This window comes from Oncorhynchus tshawytscha, linkage group LG21 (genome assembly GCF_018296145.1).
Source record: "Oncorhynchus tshawytscha isolate Ot180627B linkage group LG21, Otsh_v2.0, whole genome shotgun sequence".
Lineage (NCBI taxonomy): Eukaryota > Metazoa > Chordata > Actinopteri > Salmoniformes > Salmonidae > Oncorhynchus > Oncorhynchus tshawytscha.
This window is the reverse complement of record NC_056449.1, coordinates 37,518,527-37,539,606: the sequence shown is the minus strand read 5'-3', so window position 1 is coordinate 37,539,606 and position 21,080 is coordinate 37,518,527. Positions and strand designations below refer to the sequence as shown.

The 21,080-nt window shown below is 43.7% G+C and overlaps 1 protein-coding gene across 1 annotated transcript in view; it reads left to right on the top strand.

Annotated features, from left to right (window-relative positions):
- Nucleotides 1-888: 888 nt before the first annotated feature.
- Nucleotides 889-21,080, top strand: part of stard15 (StAR-related lipid transfer (START) domain containing 15) — a 28,263-nt gene continuing 8,071 nt past the window's right edge. The window contains exons 1-2 of the mRNA XM_042303450.1: nt 889-1,442; nt 18,979-19,126. Coding sequence (XP_042159384.1) covers nt 1,263-1,442; nt 18,979-19,126 — 328 coding nt within the window. The 5' untranslated portion in view covers nt 889-1,262. The remainder of the gene's footprint in view (nt 1,443-18,978; nt 19,127-21,080) is intronic.

Genomic DNA, 21,080 nt, shown 5'->3' with positions numbered 1-21,080 from the left:
GTCCGTGACTGGGCTGGTTTTCTTCTTGTAGTCCGTGATTGACTGTAGACCCTGCCACATGCCTCTTGTGTCTGAGCCGTTGAATTGAGATTCTACTTTGTCTCTGTACTGACGCTTAGCTTGTTTGATAGCCTTGCGGAGGGAATAGCTGCACTGTTTGTATTCGGTCATGTTACCAGTCACCTTGCCCTGATTAAAAGCAGTGGTTCGCGCTTTCAGTTTCACGCGAATGCTGCCATCAATCCACGGTTTCTGGTTAGGGAATATTTTAATCGTTGCTATGGGAACGACATCTTCAACGCAGGTTCTAATGAACTCGCACACCGAATCAGCGTATTCGTCAATGTTGTTATCTGACGCAATACGAAACATATCCCAGTCCACGTGATGGAAGCAGTCTTGGAGTGTGGAATCAGATTGGTCGGACCAGCGTTGAACAGACCTCAGCGTGGGAGCTTCTTTTTTTAGTTTCTGTCTGTAGGCAGGGATCAACAAAATGGAGTCGTGGTCAGCTTTTCCGAAAGGAGGGCGGGGCAGGGCCTTATATGCGTGCGGAAGTTAGAGTAACAATGATCCAAGGTTTTTCCACCCCTGGTTGCGCAATCGATATGCTGATAAAATTTAGGGAGTCTTGTTTTCAGATTAGCCTTGTTAAAATCCCCAGCTACAATGAATGCAGCCTCCGGATAAATGGATTCCAGTTTGCAGAGAGTCAAATAAACGTTCACAGCCATAGATGTGTATAAACGTTATTACATGTTTCTGGATAAAAAGCTACGCTTTTTCACCTACCCTCACCAGCAGACAATTAGACAAACCAAACACATCATAAACATGACACCTGATCATGTTGTTCCTCTGTCAGTCTGACTAACTCGGCCATGTTGTCTAGGACTGCCGCACCGCACCTGAAAGTAGGATATTGGTAACCTGACGCCTCTACCTGTTTACCGCCTCCACCACAGTGACTAGTGATGGACTGTGAGAGCTTCAGAGGCAGGGGACATTAGTACGACGTAGGTGGCAGTATCAATAGGACTCCGGACAAAAGTCCACGTAAATAGTCTTACCTCTACCTTCACATGAGTTTCTACTTGTTATTGGGACTTTAATTGTTACAGAATTTCCCCCGGAAAGCACTTTGTGCTGACATCTATCATAACCATCGAACTCAGCATTGCAGTGGGAGCTAACAAAGCCAAATGAAGATCTAATGCAAAAGGAGAACCACTTTCTGTCTGTCGTTAGTCTCCAACTGTTACATGTGTACCACATCACAAGGAGGGAACAAGAAGATGCCCGTTCAGATACCAGACGATACAGACTTTACCTCTTTCAAGGAACAATGTGAAAACCAGGAAGGATGGACAGCGCGCTACAACAAGGGAAACGTGACGGTGTGGTGCAGGGATGAAGAGTGTAAAACGATCCAGAAACTAAAGGCAAGTGTGTCGCTACGACAGATTCATTCCGGTACGTCTGGTGCTGTGCTTTAAGCACCGCGGAGAGGAGAGAAGACTGGACGTGTAGAACTTGAGGTTTCCAAGAGAAACCGAACTACTGTAGCGCTTCTCAAGATTAGTATACTTTTTTTTTCTACAGAACAGGTTTGAATCTAACGTGTGGAATCATAATGATACTTTTCCTAATGTTAAAATGAATACGATCATCAATACATCCTGTATAAAGCCGTGTTCATGATACTGTGTCTGGAGTAGACTTGAGCAGTTAGACTTGAGATGTAGGTTTATCTTTGTGAATAACATGGCATAACATGGCATTGAGTAATTCCCCAGTTCATACAAAGTTTATATTTTCTGATTAGATAGGTGATTAAGTACACCAGGGTTTAGGCTTCATAATACACGGGTGACTGTTAACATAGTAATGATGCATAATGATGCATGCTTGTCTCTTAACCATATTAGTGGCACATAATGACAAATACTGTCAGTGGCTCTCCATCACTTGGGATGCATCTCAATAGTCTACAGTTGACTTAGAGACCCCTGGAAAATTATATTACCCATACTGCTGTGGCTCTCTTCTGTCCCCCCCTTAGAGACCCCTGGAGCATTCTATTACCCATACTGCTGTGCTTCTCCTCTGTCCTCCCCCCTTAGAGACCCCTGGAGCATTCTATTACCCATACTGCTGTGTTTCTCTTCTGTCCTCCCCCTTAGAGACCCCTGGAGCATTCTATTACCCATACTGCTGTGTTTCTCTTCTGTCCCCCCTTAGAGACCCCTGGAGCATTACATTACCCATACTGCTGTGTTTCTCCTCTGTCCCCCCTCCTTAGAGATCCCTGGAGCATTACATTACCCATACTGCTGTGTTTCTCCTCTGTCCCCCCCTCCTTAGAGACTCCTGGAGCATTACATTACCCATACTGCTGTGTCTGCTCTAATACACTCTCTCCTATACTGTAACACTCACTAGATAAATAACTGCTGAGGTTTCTCATCTTCTCATCTTGCAGCAAATGCTTGTTGATACAGCAGTAGTTTATTCAGTCTCAGAGCATCATGTCTTGTGAATAAGACTGGCATAATGATAAGCTAGGGAGGAGGAGGAGGAGGAGAGAAAGAGATAGAGAGAGGAGAAGGGGCTTATCAAGGATGATGAAGAATGATGAAAGTCCTAAATGATTAAAAGGAGAGCTTCCTCTCATTTATGATAATTTAGGACAGCAACGTTAAGCAGTACAATGTACCAAGAATTTTGCGGTTTCCAAAAACATTGCCTACAAAATGGTTCCAAAAGAGTTCTTCGGTTGTCCCCAAATGAGAACCCTTTTTGGTTCCTTGTATAATCGTTTTTCAGTTCCAGGTAGAACCCTGTTGGTTCCATATAGAACCCTCTGTGGAAAGGGCCTTACATGGAACCCAAAAGGGTTCTACCTGGAACCAAACAGGGTTCTACCCTTCTTCAAAGGGTTCTCTATGTGGACAGCAAAATAACCCTTGTAGGTTCTAGATAGCTCCTTTTTGTCTAATTCTGTACTCATGTCCTAAAATACTCATCAGTTCCAGAGGATTCATTCATTTTTCATGGAAGGTTTGTTATTGCACCATTGGATAGGAATTCAGGTGGATCTCAATTCTGCACTACAGTATAGCAGTATAGCAGTAAAGTAGAATAGCAGGATAGCAGTATAGCAGTAAAGTAGAATAGCAGGATAGCAGTATAGCAGTAAAGTAGAATAGCAGGATAGCAGTATAGCAGTAAAGTAGAATAGCAGGATAGCAGTATAGCAGTAAAGTAGAATAGCAGGATAGCAGTATAGCAGTAAAGTAGAATAGCAGTATAGCAGTACAGCAGTAAAGTAGAATAGCAGTATAGCAGTACAGCAGTAAAGTAGAATAGCAGGATAGCAGTATAGCAGTATAGTATATCAGTATAGTAGTATAGCAGGACAGTAGTATAGCAGTATAGTTGTATATTAGTATAGTTGTATAGTAGTATAGCAGGATAATAGTATAGCAGTATACCGGTATAGTAGTATAGCAATATATTAATATAGCAGAATAGTAGCATCGTAGTATAGCGGTATAGTAGTATACTGGTATAGTATTACTGTAGTATAACAGTGCAGTAGTATAGCACTATACTAATATAGCAATATAGTAGTATAGTGGTATAGCAGAATATTAATATAGCAGTATAGTAATATAGCAGTATACCAGCATAGTAGTATACTAGAATAGCAGTATATTAGTATGGCAGTACATTAACATTGTGGTATAGCAGTATAGCAGTACAGGACTATAGTAGTATAGTTGTATAGTATTATAGTAGTGTAGCAGTATATCAATATAGCAGAATAGTAGTATGGTAGTATAGTAGCATAGTAGGATAGTTGTATAGCAGCATAGTAGTATAGTAGTATTGTAGTGTAGTAGTATAGTGGTATAGTAGTGTAGTAGTATATTAGTATAGAGGCATAGTAGTATATTAGTATAGTGGTATAGTAGTGTAGTAGTATATTAGTATAGCGGTATAGTAGTGTAGTGGTATAGTAGTGTAGTCGTATATTAGTATAGTGGCATAGTAGTGTAGTAGTATATTAGTATAGTGGTATAGCAGTATATTAATTTAGCAGCATATTAATATAGCAGTATATTAGTATAGTAGTATCGTTGTATAGCAGCAATGGAGTATATTAGTATAGCGGTATAGTAGTGTAGTAGTATATTAGTATAGTGGTGTAGTAGTATATGAGTATAGTGGTATAGTAGTATATTAGTATAGTGGTATAGTAGTATAGCAGTATAGTAGTATATCGGTATAGAAGCATAGTAACATAGTAGCATGGGAGTATAGTATCATGGTAGAATATTAGTATAGTAGTATGGTTGTATAGCAGTATATCGGTATATAAGTATAGTAGTCTAGTAGCATAGTAGCGAATTAGTATATTGGTATAGTAGTATAGCAGAATAGCCTATGTATACCTAATGTTGACGCATACTGTAACAAAGCAGGGCCCAAACAATTCATTCAGAAACAGAACCCTCAACACACTAGACGACATTACACAATATGTATTCTATACTTCTATATTATATAGAAGTCCTACAGTAGGTAAGACTCGATCATCTGACCATACGTCTGTAGCAGCCAGCTATACTGTAGTCCTAGGTAAGACTAGGTCATCTGACCATACGTCTGTAGCAGCCAGCTATACTGTAGTCCTAGGTAAGACTAGGTCATCTGACCATACGTCTGTAGCAGCCAGCTATACTGTAGTCCTAGGTAAGACTAGGTCATCTGACCATACGTCTGTAGCAGCCAGCTATACTGTAGTCCTAGGTAAGACTAGGTCATCTGACCATACGTCTGTAGCAGCCAGCTATACTGTAGTCCTAGGTAAGACTAGGTCATCTGACCATACGTCTGTAGCAGCCAGCTATACTGTAGTCCTAGGTAAGACTAGGTCATCTGACCATACGTCTGTAGCAGCCAGCTATACTGTAGTCCTAGGTAAGACTAGGTCATCTGACCATACGTCTGTAGCAGCCAGCTATACTGTAGTCCTAGGTAAGACTAGGTCATCTGACCATACGTCTGTAGCAGCCAGCTATACTGTAGTCCTAGGTAAGACTAGGTCATCTGACCATACGTCTGTAGCAGCCAGCTATACTGTAGTCCTAGGTAAGACTAGGTCATCTGACCATACGTCTGTAGCAGCCAGCTATACTGTAGTCCTAGGTAAGACTAGGTCATCTGACCATACGTCTGTAGCAGCCAGCTATACTGTAGTCCTAGGTAAGACTAGGTCATCTGACCATACGTCTGTAGCAGCCAGCTATACTGTAGTCCTAGGTAAGACTAGGTCATCTGACCATACGTCTGTAGCAGCCAGCTATACTGTAGTCCTAGGTAAGACTAGGTCATCTGACCATACGTCTGTAGCAGCCAGCTATACTGTAGTCCTAGGTAAGACTAGGTCATCTGACCATACGTCTGTAGCAGCCAGCTATACTGTAGTCCTAGGTAAGACTAGGTCATCTGACCATACGTCTGTAGCAGCCAGCTATACTGTAGTCCTAGGTAAGACTAGGTCATCTGACCATAGCACGTCTGTAGCAGCCAGCTATACTGTAGCAGCCAGTCCTAGGTAAGACTAGGTCATCTGACCATACGTCTGTAGCAGCCAGCTATACTGTAGTCCTAGGTAAGACTAGGTCATCTGACCATACGTCTGTAGCAGCCAGCTATACTGTAGTACCTAGGTAAGACTAGGTCATCTGACCATACGTCTGTAGCAGCCAGCTATACTGTAGTCCTAGGTAAGACTAGGTCATCTGACCATACGTCTGTAGCAGCCAGCTATACTGTAGTCCTAGGTAAGACTAGGTCATCTGACCATACGTCTGTAGCAGCCAGCTATACTGTAGTCCTAGGTAAGACTAGGTCATCTGACCATACGTCTGTAGCAGCCAGCTATACTGTAGTCCTAGGTAAGACTAGGTCATCTGACCATACGTCTGTAGCAGCCAGCTATACTGTAGTCCTAGGTAAGACTAGGTCATCTGACCATACGTCTGTAGCAGCCAGCTATACTGTAGTCCTAGGTAAGACTAGGTCATCTGACCATACGTCTGTAGCAGCCAGCTATACTGTAGTCCTAGGTAAGACTAGGTCATCTGACCATACGTCTGTAGCAGCCAGCTATACTGTAGTCCTAGGTAAGACTAGGTCATCTGACCATACGTCTGTAGCAGCCAGCTATACTGTAGTCCTAGGTAAGACTAGGTCATCTGACCATACGTCTGTAGCAGCCAGCTATACTGTAGTCCTAGGTAAGACTAGGTCATCTGACCATACGTCTGTAGCAGCCAGCTATACTGTAGTCCTAGGTAAGACTAGGTCATCAGACAATTTCTGTCTGTCAGAAAGGAAAGGCAGGCTGGGTCTCTGATGTGACGTCCACCCAGGAGAGGTCCTGAAAAATGAAGAGTGGAAAACTGTGGTAATGGCTAGAAGCTAGTAACGAGGAAACCGGATTCCCCCCTGCTGCCAGGCCAAGAGGGTAACGGCCCTTACTGAAGAACCTCCAGCTGACCCCGTCTGGAACCCAGATGGGGTAAATAAAGAGGAAACACAGGAAACAGGGTATGAATGATGGATTGTTTAGAAGGATGAATGAGAAAACAAATGTTGACACCCGGAACAAACGTCAACAAAACAGGAGATGATGGCTAGATAGACCTCTCTTTATACTGCATGAATCTTTCCGGGGCAGTGATGCAATTCTTTGCTGATGAATAACAGAACGTAAAGGTAGGTATTGACGACATTCCATTCAGAGGGACCTAACCTAAGGATGTAACCCAGTCAGAGGAGCGACTAAGCCTTCTGTTAGAAGCCAGGCCTGGACGGGGGTTGGACAGGAGGGGGATGTGATGGTGAATTATTAACTCAACCTAAGCGATCAACTGATTGAGTTACATGGAACCGTTTGCTACGTTGACCCGACACATAATATGTGATTGTGTCACACCAGGCATGATAAACAGCACTGTAGTCCCTGCCCACTGATTAACTAAAGTTATCCTGTAACATTTAGAATGGAAGGAAGTGGAATGCTTATTCCGGGCTAGGCCTAATGGAAGGAAGTGGAATGCTTATTCCGGGCTAGACCTAATGGAAGGAAATGGAATGCTTATTCCGGGCTAGACCTAATGGAAAGAAGTGGAATGCTTATTCCGGGCTAGGCCTAATGGAAGGAAGTGGAATGCTTATTCCGGGCTAGACCTAATGGAAGGAAGTGGAATGCTTATTCCGGGCTAGACCTAATGGAAGGAAGTGGAATGCTTATTCCGGGCTAGACCTAATGGAAGGAAGTGGAATGCTTATTCCGGGCTAGACCTAATGGAAGGAAGTGGAATGCTTATTCCGGGCTAGACCTAATGGAAGGAAGTGGAATCCTTATTCCGGAATAGAGCTAATGGAAGGAAGTTGAATGCTTATTCCGGGCTAGACCTAATGGAAGGAAGTGGAATCTTTATTCCGGAATAGACCTAATGGAAGGAAGTGGAATCCTTATTCTGGGCTAGACCTAATGGAAGGAAGTGGAATGCTTATTCCGGGCTAGACCTAATGGAAGGAAGTGGAATGCATATTCCGGGCTAGACCTAATGGAAGGAAGTGGAATGCATATTCCGGGCTAGACCTAATGGAAGGAAGTGGAATGCTTATTCCGGGCTAGACCTAATGGAAGGAAGTGGAATGCATATTCCGGGCTAGACCTAATGGAAGGAAGTGGAATGCATATTCCGGGCTAGACCTAATGGAAGGAAGTGGAATGCTTATTCCGGGCTAGACCTAATGGAAGGAAGTGGAATGCATATTCCGGGCTAGACCTAATGGAAGGAAGTGGAATGCATATTCCGGGCTAGACCTAATGGAAGGAAGTGGAATGCTTATTCCGGGCTAGACCTAATGGAAGGAAGTGGAATGCTTATTCCGGGCTAGACCTAATGGAAGGAAGTGGAATGCATATTCCGGGCTAGACCTAATGGAAGGAAGTGGAATGCATATTCCGGGCTAGACCTACCTAACCCTTCTTTATAATATTCCTATCCTGTACTTTACAGACAATGACAATGGGTCAAATTGAATTGAATGAATCAACTCTTTGTCCTGTAGTTTCCCCTTGAATCTTGAATCTTGTCTCTTCTTGTAACAGTATTTTCATTGGAATTTCACAATTTTCACCCATATTAAGAGATACAACAACAGAGACAAAGCACACAGAACAAAAACAAGAAAAACAGCACCCACTTACACATATCTACGTGCATATATATACACATACATACATACATACACACACATACATATACCCATGCATATACACACACATACGCATACATACACGCACGCACACACACACACATATACACACCCATACATACGTACACCATTTTCCTCTTCCCGCTCTGTGCTTCTCTCACCCCATCACCATCATTGCGTCTCTCAATACATACATTTTAAACAAACTTACAAACAGAAATTAAACAAAAAAGCTCAGTTTAAACCAAGAGGTTAGGTTCCACACATGGAACGTACAGTGTAGTTCTGAAATACATAGATCCCCGCCATTCTAAGAGAATCCTTGCAGCATAATAGCTGATACCTCAGGTTCTAGGTAATTTAGATAAGGTTCCCATACTTTGTAGAACTGGTCTGTTTTAGAATGCAATGTACATGTCAGATATTCCAGAGGCACCCATTCAAAGAGTATCTTATGCCAATCTTTAATAGAAGGAACCTTATCACTAATCCACTGTAAAAGGATGTTTTTCCTCGCTGCGAAGGTAAGGATGTTGTAAAGCCTCCTTTTACCGACAGAAGTAACATGCCTACTAGGGAGACCTAACAGTAAAGAAACTGGGTCCAATTCTAGATCAACCCCTAGGATCTTTTCAATTTCTTGCAGAACACCAGACCAGTATCTTTGTATTTTGGTACATGACCATAAACAATGTGTTAGGGTGCCTGTATCAGTTTTGCATTTAAGACACTGAGGGGAAGAGGAAGTGGGGCTAAAAGCATGTCTGCGATTTGGGGATATATGCAATCTGTGTATAATTCTTAATTGGATTGCTCTAGTACGGTTACATATAGATATTGTTTTTGCATATCTCCAAATGTCCTCCCACATCTCTTCGTCAATAGTAACAGACAATTCTTTCTCCCACACTTGTTTCACCCTCCGTGTGTTGACAGCAGAAAAGGACCTTAAAGTATCATAAAACAGACTTACAGACATTTTCATTTGTGGGAAAAAAAGCATTCTTTCAATGACAGACACATCAGGGTTACCAATTAAGGTGGTGCTCTTCAGAATATAATGTCTTACTTGTAGGAAGCGGAAAAAGTCCTGCTTTGGGAGTCGATATTTCTCAACCATCTGCTCAAATGACAACAAAATCTTATCAGCAAATAAGTCATTTAGCCTGCGTATGCCCTTATTAAGCCATAAGTTAAAGCCAGCATCCAGCAATCCTGGACTGAAATCTGGGTTGTTAAGAATTGGGGTAAGAGCAGAGGTTAGTTTGGACCTTCCCAGGAAGCGTTGAACTGACCTCCATACTTTGAGTGTGTTAAGTGTAACGGGATTATTGCAGTGGTCTTCTACAGACTTGAAACTTCTGAAAAATAAAAGATCCTGTAAGGGGTATTTTGAAAGAGAAGTCTCAATGTCTAACCAAATAGAGGAGTCATCATTTGTGATCCAGTCAGAAATATAACAAAGGTGGGCACACCATTGATAGAACCTGATATTGGGCAGGTCCAAGCCGCCCATAGAACTTGGCAGCTGCAATATTGCCATCTTAAGTCTTGGCTTGCGTTTACTCCATATAAAGGAACTTAGCCATCCATTTACATCCTTTATTACCTTATTGGAGAGTAATACTGGGATCATTTGGATTGGGTAAAGTAGTCTAGGTAAAATGTTCATTTTCAAGAGGGATATTCTACCCAACCAAGAAATCGGGAGAGAGTTCCAGCGATCCAGATCCTGTCTTATTGTATCAAACAAGGGAACAAAATTGGCTTTGTACATTAGCTGGAATTTAGGAGTTACAAATATACCCAGATACATGAAACCTGAGGGAGACCATTTAAAAGGGAAGGGGGAGAAGTATTAGGTACAGAGTGTAGGCTACCAAGTGGCATAGCCTCTGACTTAGTAAGGTTAATCTTGTAGCCTGAGAATTCGCTGAATAATTCAATAATATTAATAAGAGATGTAATTGAAGTCTCGGGACTAGAGATGAATATCAGGACATCATCAGCATACAAGCTTATTTTATGGTGAACCATGAGCAGCCCCTGTATAGCAGGCGTTACCCTGATGGCCTCGGCTAGTGGTTCCATAACGAGTGCAAAGAGGAGGGGGATAAAGGACAGCCCTGTCTGGTACCTCTGTGTATAGAGAAGCTATTTGACCGTAGCCCATTTGTAAGGACAGCAGCCTGAGGATCATCATATAAAACTTTCACCCATTTTATAAAGTTGTCCCCCAGACCAAATTTATTTAGAGCAAATAATAGGTAAGACCACTCCACACGATCAAATGCTTTCTCAGCATCTAGGGAGAGCACAAGACCATCCACAGCACTTTGTTGGTAGGCTTGAATTACATTAAGAAGCCGCCTGACGTTGTTGCATGACTTACGGCCCCTAATGACGCCAGTTTGGTCTCCTTTCACAATTAGTGGCAGTGAGTCCTCTAATCTTGTGGCTAGAATTTTAGAAAGCAATTTTCTATCCACATTCAGAAGGGAAATTGGTCTGTATGAGGAACAAGACTCTGGACATTTTCCCTTTTTGAGAATAAGTGAAATGTTGGCTTCTCTCGGCGTTTGAGGGAGTTGGTCATTTGAAAATGAGTGGTTAAACATATCACGCAATGGCTCAAGGATCAGGCCATGGAACTCTTTATAGAACTCACTACAAAACCCGTCTGGTCCTGGGGCCTTACCATTTTGCAGATTCTTAATTGCGAACATTATCTCTTCCTTGGTAATAGGGGCATTAAGGAGGGACCTCTGCTCTTCTGAGATAGTAGGGAGCTCAATCTTACAAAAGAAGTTCTCCATTAATTTGGGTGCATCCTTTGGCAGTTCTGAGGCATAAAGGTTTGTATAAAATTTCTTAAATGAGTCACTTATCAATTTATTTTCATATAAATGATTACCATCAGAATCAGTAATAGTAGCAATTGACTGAGAGTCAGCCCTCTTTTTAGATAGGTATGCCAAGTACTTTCCTGGCTTATCGCCATGTTCATATAGCTTTTGCCTGACAAATCTCATTTTCTTTTCAGCGTCCTGTGTTAGGAGAGAGTCTAACGTTGATCTAATGACTGATATTTCCTTTAATAGGGCAGGAGTGGGCGTTTTAATGTAGTCCTTCTCTTTAGTTCCTAATTCACCCTCTAACATTTTTGCTTTTCCCGCTTTTTCCGTCTCTTAGTAGCTGTGTATGACATAATCAGACCCCTGGCATACGCTTTACAGGTCTCCCAAAGGAGCGAGGGGTTATCTGTTGATTGAGAGTTAATAGAGAAAAATGCTTTAAACTCTGTTATAAAATATGATGTGAATGTATGGTCTTTAAGAATGGTTGTGTTCAACCTCCAATGTCTTGACCGATTGAATGCCCCGTTGAGTTTTATGTCCAGGATCACCTCAGCATGATCAGATATGACTATGCTTCCTATCCTAGCGGATAAAATAGACTGCAAAGACATCTTGGGCATAAAAATAATCTATTCTAGTCTGACATCCATGAGGTGCAGAGAAAAAAGTGAACTCTCTGTTGGAGGGATGGAAAGCTCTCCAGACATCCGCATACCCCAGATCATCACAAATAACTTTAAGTGACTTAGCTTGAGGAGAGAGTGAAGCTGTACCACTGGGAAACCCATCAATAAGGGGGTTCAACAAGCAGTTAAAATCTCCTCCAACCACTGCAGTGTCTGAGTTTAATTCTGAAAAGTCTAGAAATGCCTTAGTGAGGAAATCAGGGGGTGAGCAGGGGGAAGTAAATATTCATTATGGAAATGTTCTGCCCTTGTAAAGTACCATTAATTATAATAAAGCAACCAAATTTATCTTTCACACAATTCAAGACCTTAAGTGGTAAGTTATTTTTCACCAGAATTGCTACACCTCTACTTCTGGATGTAAATGATGAGAAAAACACTTGACCAAACCCTCCTTGCTGTAATTTCAGGTGCTCCTTATCATCCAAATGAGTTTCTTGCAACAGGGCAATATCAATATTTTCTTTTTCAAAAAAGACAGTATTTTCTTCCTTTTAATGGGGTTATGGCTCCCTCTAATGTTCCACGTACATACACGCAGTCTGTTATCTGCCATTGTATCTTGACCATTCAATATCCAGACTGGATCCTACTGTAAAAGTGGGGTGGTACCTTTTTCCATGTGTTGAACTCTCCTCTATCTCACTGAGCATAAACAAAAAATATGAACCCTGAACTCGAACTATACTAAACCCAAAAATTAAACATGTAAAAATCCAAAAGGGGGTTTTCCCACTAGCTAACATGCAGGGGATTTCAACTCTCCAATGTAGACTCTTAAGTCCGCATTGCCGCTCAATAGCCTCATCCTTTATATATATGGAAAAGAAAATCAATAGAAGAAGATTGAGGCTCTTCCACCTAAAACCAAGCCTGGGCACCAATATGGATTCACACATATCTCAGCCTGAGCTATAGCGGCTATTACTTTAGCAAGAAAAATAATAAAGATACGAATATTACTGAGCCGGAGTACGTGAGGACTCACACCACTGTTTCATGATCAGATTCAACCAAAAATAAACAAAGTTATTCAATGCTGTTGAGGTGCAGCTTAAAGTTATTTACCTGAGAGAGTCAATAAACGCAGCAGCCTCTTCAGGTGTGTAGAGCTTTTAGGTGATCCGTTGACCATAATCTTCAATGTGGCCGAGTACAACAGTGCGTAGTCCAGCTTCATTCTCCTGAGTCGAGCCTTCGCCTCATCAAACGCTTTGCGTCTTCGTACAACCGCTGTGGAATAATCATTGAAGAATGAGACCTTTGGACCTTTATGTTGACTACCATCAGAGCCGATGTTTCTAGCCGCATCCATGACGCGCTGCTTGTCGGTGAAGTTGTGGAACTTTATAACCACCGGCCGTGGGCGCTGATTGGGACCGGGTATCGGTGCTTGAGAGCGATGGGCTCTGTCCAGCTTCACACGACCAGCCTTAAGTGTCCATTTGTAGGTAGCCAGGGATCCATTCCTCAAAGAATTTTACTGAACGTGTCCCTTCAGAATTTTCCGGGAGTCCCACAACACGAATATTGCATCTGCGTCCTCGATTATCCAAGTCGTCAATGTGCTCCGCCATTTCGCGCACCTGTTTCTCAAGTGCTTTTATCTTAGCGTCCATAGATGTAGTTGAAGTTTCCACTGCAGCAATTCTTCCTTCCGCCTCAACAACACGTTTCACAACGCTCTGTATTTCAGCTGAATGGCCTGCTATTGCTTCCAAGACCGTTCTTATCTTAGCATCGATCACTTTAGTAATGTTATCAGTCATCTTTTGAATCATCAGGTCCATTGTGCCTGGATCCGCAATGGTGTTAGCTTCGCTAACGTTAGCTAGCTCCTCATGCACATCCACAGGGGTGGTGGTTTTGGTCGACTTCTTAGTAGTTCTATTGGGCATGTTGTCGGAGATTTTTGCGAAATAGTCGTCAAGACTCATTATATGGTAACTTATTTAGCCAATTCTACCACTTTTTCAAGCTAGGAGATTAATGTAAGAATATAAATTTACGAATGCCACGAGAGCTCGCTGAAACACCGTGTTCTCTCTACGGTGCCATTTTGTCCCCCATCTTGTCTCTTCTTAATTCTTTACTCACAAAGAGTTCAACATTTGATGAGCCATTTGATCAGCCAAATAACCAGTGGTCCCCACTGAAGATGACTTTCATAGAATTAAGCTCATTGATCACAGAAGAGACAAAATAAACATATTTACTTCAGCTATGAAGAGCACCAGGAAAATAAACTAAGTTCTGCATTATAATGCATGTTGTGTGTTAGAAATGCGCCTATAATGCTTAATGAAGAGGGTATCCATACGAAGTGTTATGGAAAATCCTGTTGCAGCCTCATGGTTAAATGCAAACACTAAACTTCTGACCACTGGCTCCTCTCTCTCTGTCCTTCCTTCCTCTCCCCAACACGAGGAAAGGCCTGGGGCCACCATCACTGGCTCCTCTCTCTCAGTCCTTCCTGCCTCTCCCCAACATGGGGACTACAGACCCGGGTTCGATCCCAGGCTGTGTCGCAACCGGCCACGACTGGGAGAACCATGAGGCGGTGCACAATTGGTCCAGCATCGTCCGGGTTAGGGGAGGGTTTGGCCCAGCGTCGTCCGGGTAAGGGGAGGGTTTGGACCAGCGTCGTCCGGGTAAGGGGAGGGTTTGGACCAGCGTCGTCCGGGTAAGGGGAGGGTTTGGACCAGCGTCGTCCGGGTAAGGGGAGGGTTTGGACCAGCGTCGTCCGGGTAAGGGGAGGGTTTGGACCAGCGTCGTCCGGGTTAGGGGAGGGTTTGGCCCAGCGTCGTCTGGGTTACAGGAGGGTTTGGCCCAGCGTCGTTTTGGAATGCTTAGCAGGACAGAAAAATGGTCTAATTCACACAGTTATCAAGAGAACATCCCTGGTCATCCTTACTGTCTCTGATCTGGCGGACTCATTAAACACATGCTCTGTTTGTAAATAATGTCTGAGGGTTGTTGGAGTGTGCCCCTGGCTATCCGTAAATTAATCAAACAATCAATTATGCCGTCTGGTTTGCTTTATATATAGATTTTGAAATTATTTATACTTTTACTTTTGATATTTAAGTATATTTTAGCAATTACTTTTACTTTTGAAAGTAAATATATTTAAAAACTACTTAAATATATTTAAAAACTAATACTTTTAGACTTTTACTCAAGTAGTATTTTACTGGGTGTCACGCCCTGACCTTAGTTATCTCTGTTTTCTTCATGATGTTGGTTAGGTCAGGGTGTGGCAAGGGTGGTTTGTTTACTTTTTGTATGTCTAGGGGTTTTTCTAGTCTTGGGGTTTATATGTCTATGGTTGCCTAGAGTGGTTCTCAATCAGAGGCAGCTGTTTATCGTTGTCTCTGATTGGGGACCATATTTAGGCAGCCATATTCCTTGGGTATTTTGTGGGTTGTTATTCTATGTTTAGTTGCCTGTCTGCACTAGCCATATTAGCTTTATGGTTCGTTTTGTTGTTTTGTATAGTTTGTTCAGTGTTTATTCTTCATTAAAAGAAGTATGTATTCATATCACGCTGCGCCTTGGTCTCCTCGTTATGACGAACGTGACACTGGGTGACTTAAACTTTACACTGTATATATATATATATATATATATACTGTATATACATTTGTTTTGGACATAAAAACACTCAAACTCAAACACAAGGAAAGGCTTGAAGACCCCCAGCTATCCCACACCCCCATCCCACTCTGCTGCTGTGGCCCCCAGCTATCCCACACCCCCATCCCACTCTGCTGCTGTGGCCCCCAGCTATCCCACACCCCCATCCCACTCTGCTGCTGTGGCCCCCAGCTATCCCACACCCCATCCCACTCTGCTGCTGTGGCCCCCAGCTATCCCACACCCTCATCCCACTCTGCTGCTGTGGCCCCCAGCTATCCCACACCCCCATCCCACTCTGCTGCTGTGGCCCCCAGCTATCCCACACCCTCATCCCACTGCTGCTGCTGTGGCCCCCAGCTATCCCACACCCCCATCCCACTCTGCTGCTGTGGCCCCCAGCTATCCCACACCCCCATCCCACTCTGCTGCTGTGGCCCCCAGCCATCCCACACCCCCATCCCACTCTGCTGCTGTGGCCCCCAGCTATCCCACACCCTCATCCCACTCTGCTGCTGTGGCCCCCAGCTATCCCACACCCTCATCCCACTCTGCTGCTGTGGCCCCCAGCTATCCCACACCCCCATCCCACTCTGCTGCTGTGGCCCCCAGCTATCCCACACCCCCATCCCACTCTGCTGCTGTGGCCCCCAGCTATCCCACACCCTCATCCCACTCTGCTGCTGTGGCCCCCAGCTATCCCACACCCCCATCCCACTCTGCTGCTGTGGCCCCCAGCTATCCCACACCCCCATCCCACTCTGCTGCTGTGGCCCCCAGCTATCCCACACCCCCATCCCACTCTGCTGCTGTGGCCCCCAGCTATCCCACACCCCCATCCCACTCTGCTGCTGTGGCCCCCAGCTATCCCACACCCCAATCCCACTCTGCTGCTGTGGCCCCCAGCTATCCCACACCCCCATTCCACTCTGCTGCTGTGGCCCCCAGCTATCCCACACCCCCATCCCACTCTGCTGCTGTGGCCCCCAGCTATCCCACACCCCCATCCCACTCTGCTGCTGTGGCCCCCAGCTATCCCACACCCCCATCCCACTCTGCTGCTGTGGCCCCCAGCTATCCCACACCCCCATCCCACTCTGCTGCTGTGGCCCCCAGCTATCCCACACCCCCATCCCACTCTGCTGCTGTGGCCCCCAGCTATCCCACACCCCCATCCCACTCTGCTGCTGTGGCCCCCAGCTATCCCACACCCCCATCCCACTCTGCTGCTGTGGCCCCCAGCTATCCCACACCCCCATCCCACTCTGCTGCTGTGGCCCCCAGCTATCCCACACCCCCATCCCACTCTGCTGCTGTGGCCCCCAGCTATCCCACATCCCCATCCCACTCTGCTGCTGTGGCCCCCAGCTATCCCACACCCCCATCCCACTCTGCTGCTGTGGCCCCCAGCTATCCACACACCCCCATCCCACTCTGCTGCTGTGGCCCCCAGCTATCCCACTCTGCTGCTGTGGCCCCCAGCTATCCCACACCCTCATCCCACTCTGCTGCTGTGGCCCCCAGCTATCCCACACCCCCATCCCACTCTGCTGCTGTGGCCCCCAGCTATCCCATACCCCCATCCCACTCTGCTGCTGTGGCCCCCAGCTATCCCACACCCCCATCCCACTCTGCTGCTGTGGCCCCCAGCTATCCCACACCCCCATCCCACTCTGCTGCTGTGGCCCCCAGCTATCCCACACCCTCATCCCACTCTGCTGCTGTGGCCCCCAGCTATCCCACACCCCCATCCCACTCTGCTGCTGTGGCCCCCAGCTATCCCACTCTGCTGCTGTGGCGCAGGCAGAACTGTATATTTATCAGTCACTCACTGATGCGTCAGAGATATGGGGGAAATCCACTTATTTGCTTGTTTACGTTGTAATATGATACACTGTGCTTGGCTTTTAGCTAGGTCTACCGTATCAAATCAAATGTATTTATAAAGCCCTTCGTACATCAGCTGATGTCTCAAAGTGCTGTACAGAAACCCAGCCTAAAACCCCAAACAGCAAGCAATGCAGGTGTAGAAGCACGGTGGCTAGGAAAAACTCCCTAGAAATGCCGGAACCTAGGAAGAAACCTAGAGAGGAACCAGGCTATGAGGGGTGGCCAGTCCTCTTCTGGCTGTGCCAAGTGGAGATTATAACAGAACATGGCCATGGTATCCAGTTTAATATGATGTACACTATACTGTATAGGGTTTAATATGATGTACACTATACTGTATAGAGTTTAATATAATGTACACTATACTGTATAGAGTTTAATATAATGTACACTATACTGTATAGGGTTTAATATGATGTACACTATACTGTATAGGGTTTAATATGATGTACACTATACTGTATAGGGTTTAATATGATGTACACTATACTGTATAGGGTTTAATATGATGTACACTATACTGTATAGAGTTTAATATAATGTACACTATACTGTATAGGGTTTAATATGATGTACACTGTACTCTATAGGGTTTAATATGATGTACACTATACTGTATAGGGATTAATATGATGTACACTATACTGTATAGGGTTTAATATGATGTACACTATACTGTATAGGGTTTAATATGATGTACACTATATTGTATAGGGATTAATATGATGTACACTATACTGTATAGGGATTAATATGATGTACACTATACTGTATAGGGTTTAATATGATGTACACTATACTGTATAGGGTTTAATATGATGTACACTATACTGTATAGGGTTTAATATGATGTACACTATACTGTATAACGAGCATTAAGATGGATGTAATGTAAACAGAGAGCATTAAGATGGATGTAATCTTATGTAATATCTCCAAGGCAACACTTCCTATAGTGTATTATTAATTCAACTATAATTCAACTAATATATATAACCTATGGTAAATTAATGTAGTTAGGTCCTGGTATATTCCGTTGGTTCCATGTGGTCACGCAGGTGTATAATATAACAGTACAACAATAACAGTAATATAATATATTCAACTTCAAATGTTGCTGTTATGGTGGTGTACTGTACTGTGTTCCCACCTGGAGATCTTTTGAAATCCATTTGATGAATGTTTTCTGCACAGTGTAATCTTTACTATAAAACACAGACGTATCTATTGGGAACACTCCAAATAACAATGTGTTAATAACTGTAACATAAATCCTTCTGGAAGAGAGTCTGTAGCAGATTTTTGTGTCGGATCTGTTTTTATGGCACGCACTACCACTACATCATTCTGAACTTCATTGATACTAAAGACAGTTCCAGCTTCAGAGGCCCCAGTTCAGGGAAGTTGACTCAGTCACTGTTCTACCTTGTTATTCATAGCTAACCTAGTCCTATGTAATTACACAGTAAATAGCAGTAGCAGAAAAGTAGTGACATCGTCATTTCTAGGTAATAACACGGTGACAGGGTTTAAGGTTATTACACAGATATATTTCTCAATACGTTTAAAAAAAATATAATGTGTTGTTTTACTTATTGTTTCAGATGAGGATAGTGTGTAAGGACGTGACTGCCGAGACCCTTTACGACGTCCTTCATGACACCAGCTACCGGAAGAACTGGGACAGCAACATGATCGACACCCACGACATCGGCAGGCTCACTGTCAACGCAGATGTTGGATATTACTCCTGTGAGTTAGTGTCAGAAATAGGATATTACTCCTGTGAGTTTGTGTCAGAAATAGGATATTACTCCTGAGAGTCAGTGTCAGAAATAGGATATGACTCCTGTGAGTTAGTGTCAGATGTAGGATATTACTCCTGTGAGTTAGTGTCAGAAATAGGATATTACTCCTGTGAGTTAGTGTCAGATGGGGGATATTACTCCTGTGAGTTAGTGTCAGAAATAGGATGTTATTTCTGAAAGTTAGTGTCAGAAATAGGATATTACTCCTGTGAGTTAGTGTCAGTTGTAGGATATTACTCCTGTGAGTTAGTGTCAGATGTAGGATATTACTCCTGTGAGTTAGTGTCAGAAATAGGATATTACTCCTGTGAGTTAGTGTCAGATGGGGGATATTACTCCTGTGAGTTAGTGTCAGAAATAGGATATTACTCCTGTGAGTTAGTGTCAGATGGGGGATATTACTCCTGTGAGTTAGTGTCAGATGGGGGATATTACTCCTGTGAGTTAGTGTCAGAAATAGGATGTTACTCCTGTGAGTTAGTGTCAGAAATAGGATGTTACTCCTGTGAGTTAGTGTCAGAAATAGGATGTTACTCCTGTGAGTTAGTGTCAGATGGGGGATATTACTCCTGTGAGTTAGTGTCAGATGGGGATATTACTCCTGTGAGTTAGTGTCTGAAATAGGATGTTACTCCTGTGAGTTAGTGTCAGATGGGGGATGTTACTCCTGTGAGTTAGTGTCAGATGGGGGATATTACTCCTGTGAGTTAGTGTCAGATGGGGGATGTTACTCCTGTGAGTTAGTGTCAGATGGGGGATGTTACTCCTGTGAGTTAGTGTCAGATGGGGGATGTTACTCCTGTGTGTTAGTGTCAGATGGGGGATATTACTCCTGTGAGTTAGTGTCAGATGGGGGATATTACTCCTGTGAGTTAGTGACAGAAATAGTATATTACTCCTGTGAGTTAGTGTCAGAAATAGGATGTTACTCCTGTGAGTTAGTGTCAGATGGGGGATATTACTCCTGTGAGTTAGTGTCAGATGGGGGATGTTACTCCTGTGTGTTAGTGTCAGATGGGGGATATTACTCCTGTGAGTTAGTGTCAGATGGGGGATATTACTCCTGTGAGTTAGTGACAGAAATAGTATATTACTCCTGTGAGTTAGTGTCAGAAATAGGATGTTACTCCTGTGAGTTAGTGTCAGATGGGGGATATTACTCCTGTGAGTTAGTGTCAGATGGGGGATGTTACTCCTGTGAGTTAGTGTCAGATGGGGGATGTTACTCCTGTGAGTTAGTGTCAGATGGGGGATGTTACTCCTGTGAGTTAGTGTCAGATGGGGGATGTTACTCCTGTGAGTTAGTGACAGAAATAGGATATTACTCCTGTGAGTTAGTGTCAGATGGGGGATGTTACTCCTGTGAGTTAGTGTCAGATGGGGGATATTACTCCTGTGAGTTAGTGTCAGATGGGGGATGTTACTCCTGTGAGTTAGTGTCAGATGGGGGATGTTACTCCTGTGAGTTAGTGTCAGATGGGGATGTTACTCCTGTGAGTTAGTGTCAGATGGGGGATGTTACTCCTGTGAGTTAGTGTCAGATGGGGGATATTACTCCTGTGAGTTAGTGTCAGATGGGGGATGTTACTCCTGTGAGTTAGTGTCAGATGGGGGATATTACTCCTGTGAGTTAGTGTCAGATGGGGGATATTACTCCTGTGAGTTAGTGTCAGAAATAGGATATTACTCCTGTGAGTTAGTGTCAGATGGGGGATGTTACTCCTGTGAGTTAGTGACAGAAATAGGATATTACTCCTGTGAGTTAGTGTCAGAAATAGGATATTACTCCTGTGAGTTAGTGTCAGAAACAGGATGTTACTCCTGTGAGTTAGTGTCAGAAATAGGATATTACTCCTGTGAGTTAGTGTCAGATGGGGGATATTACTCCTGTGAGTTAG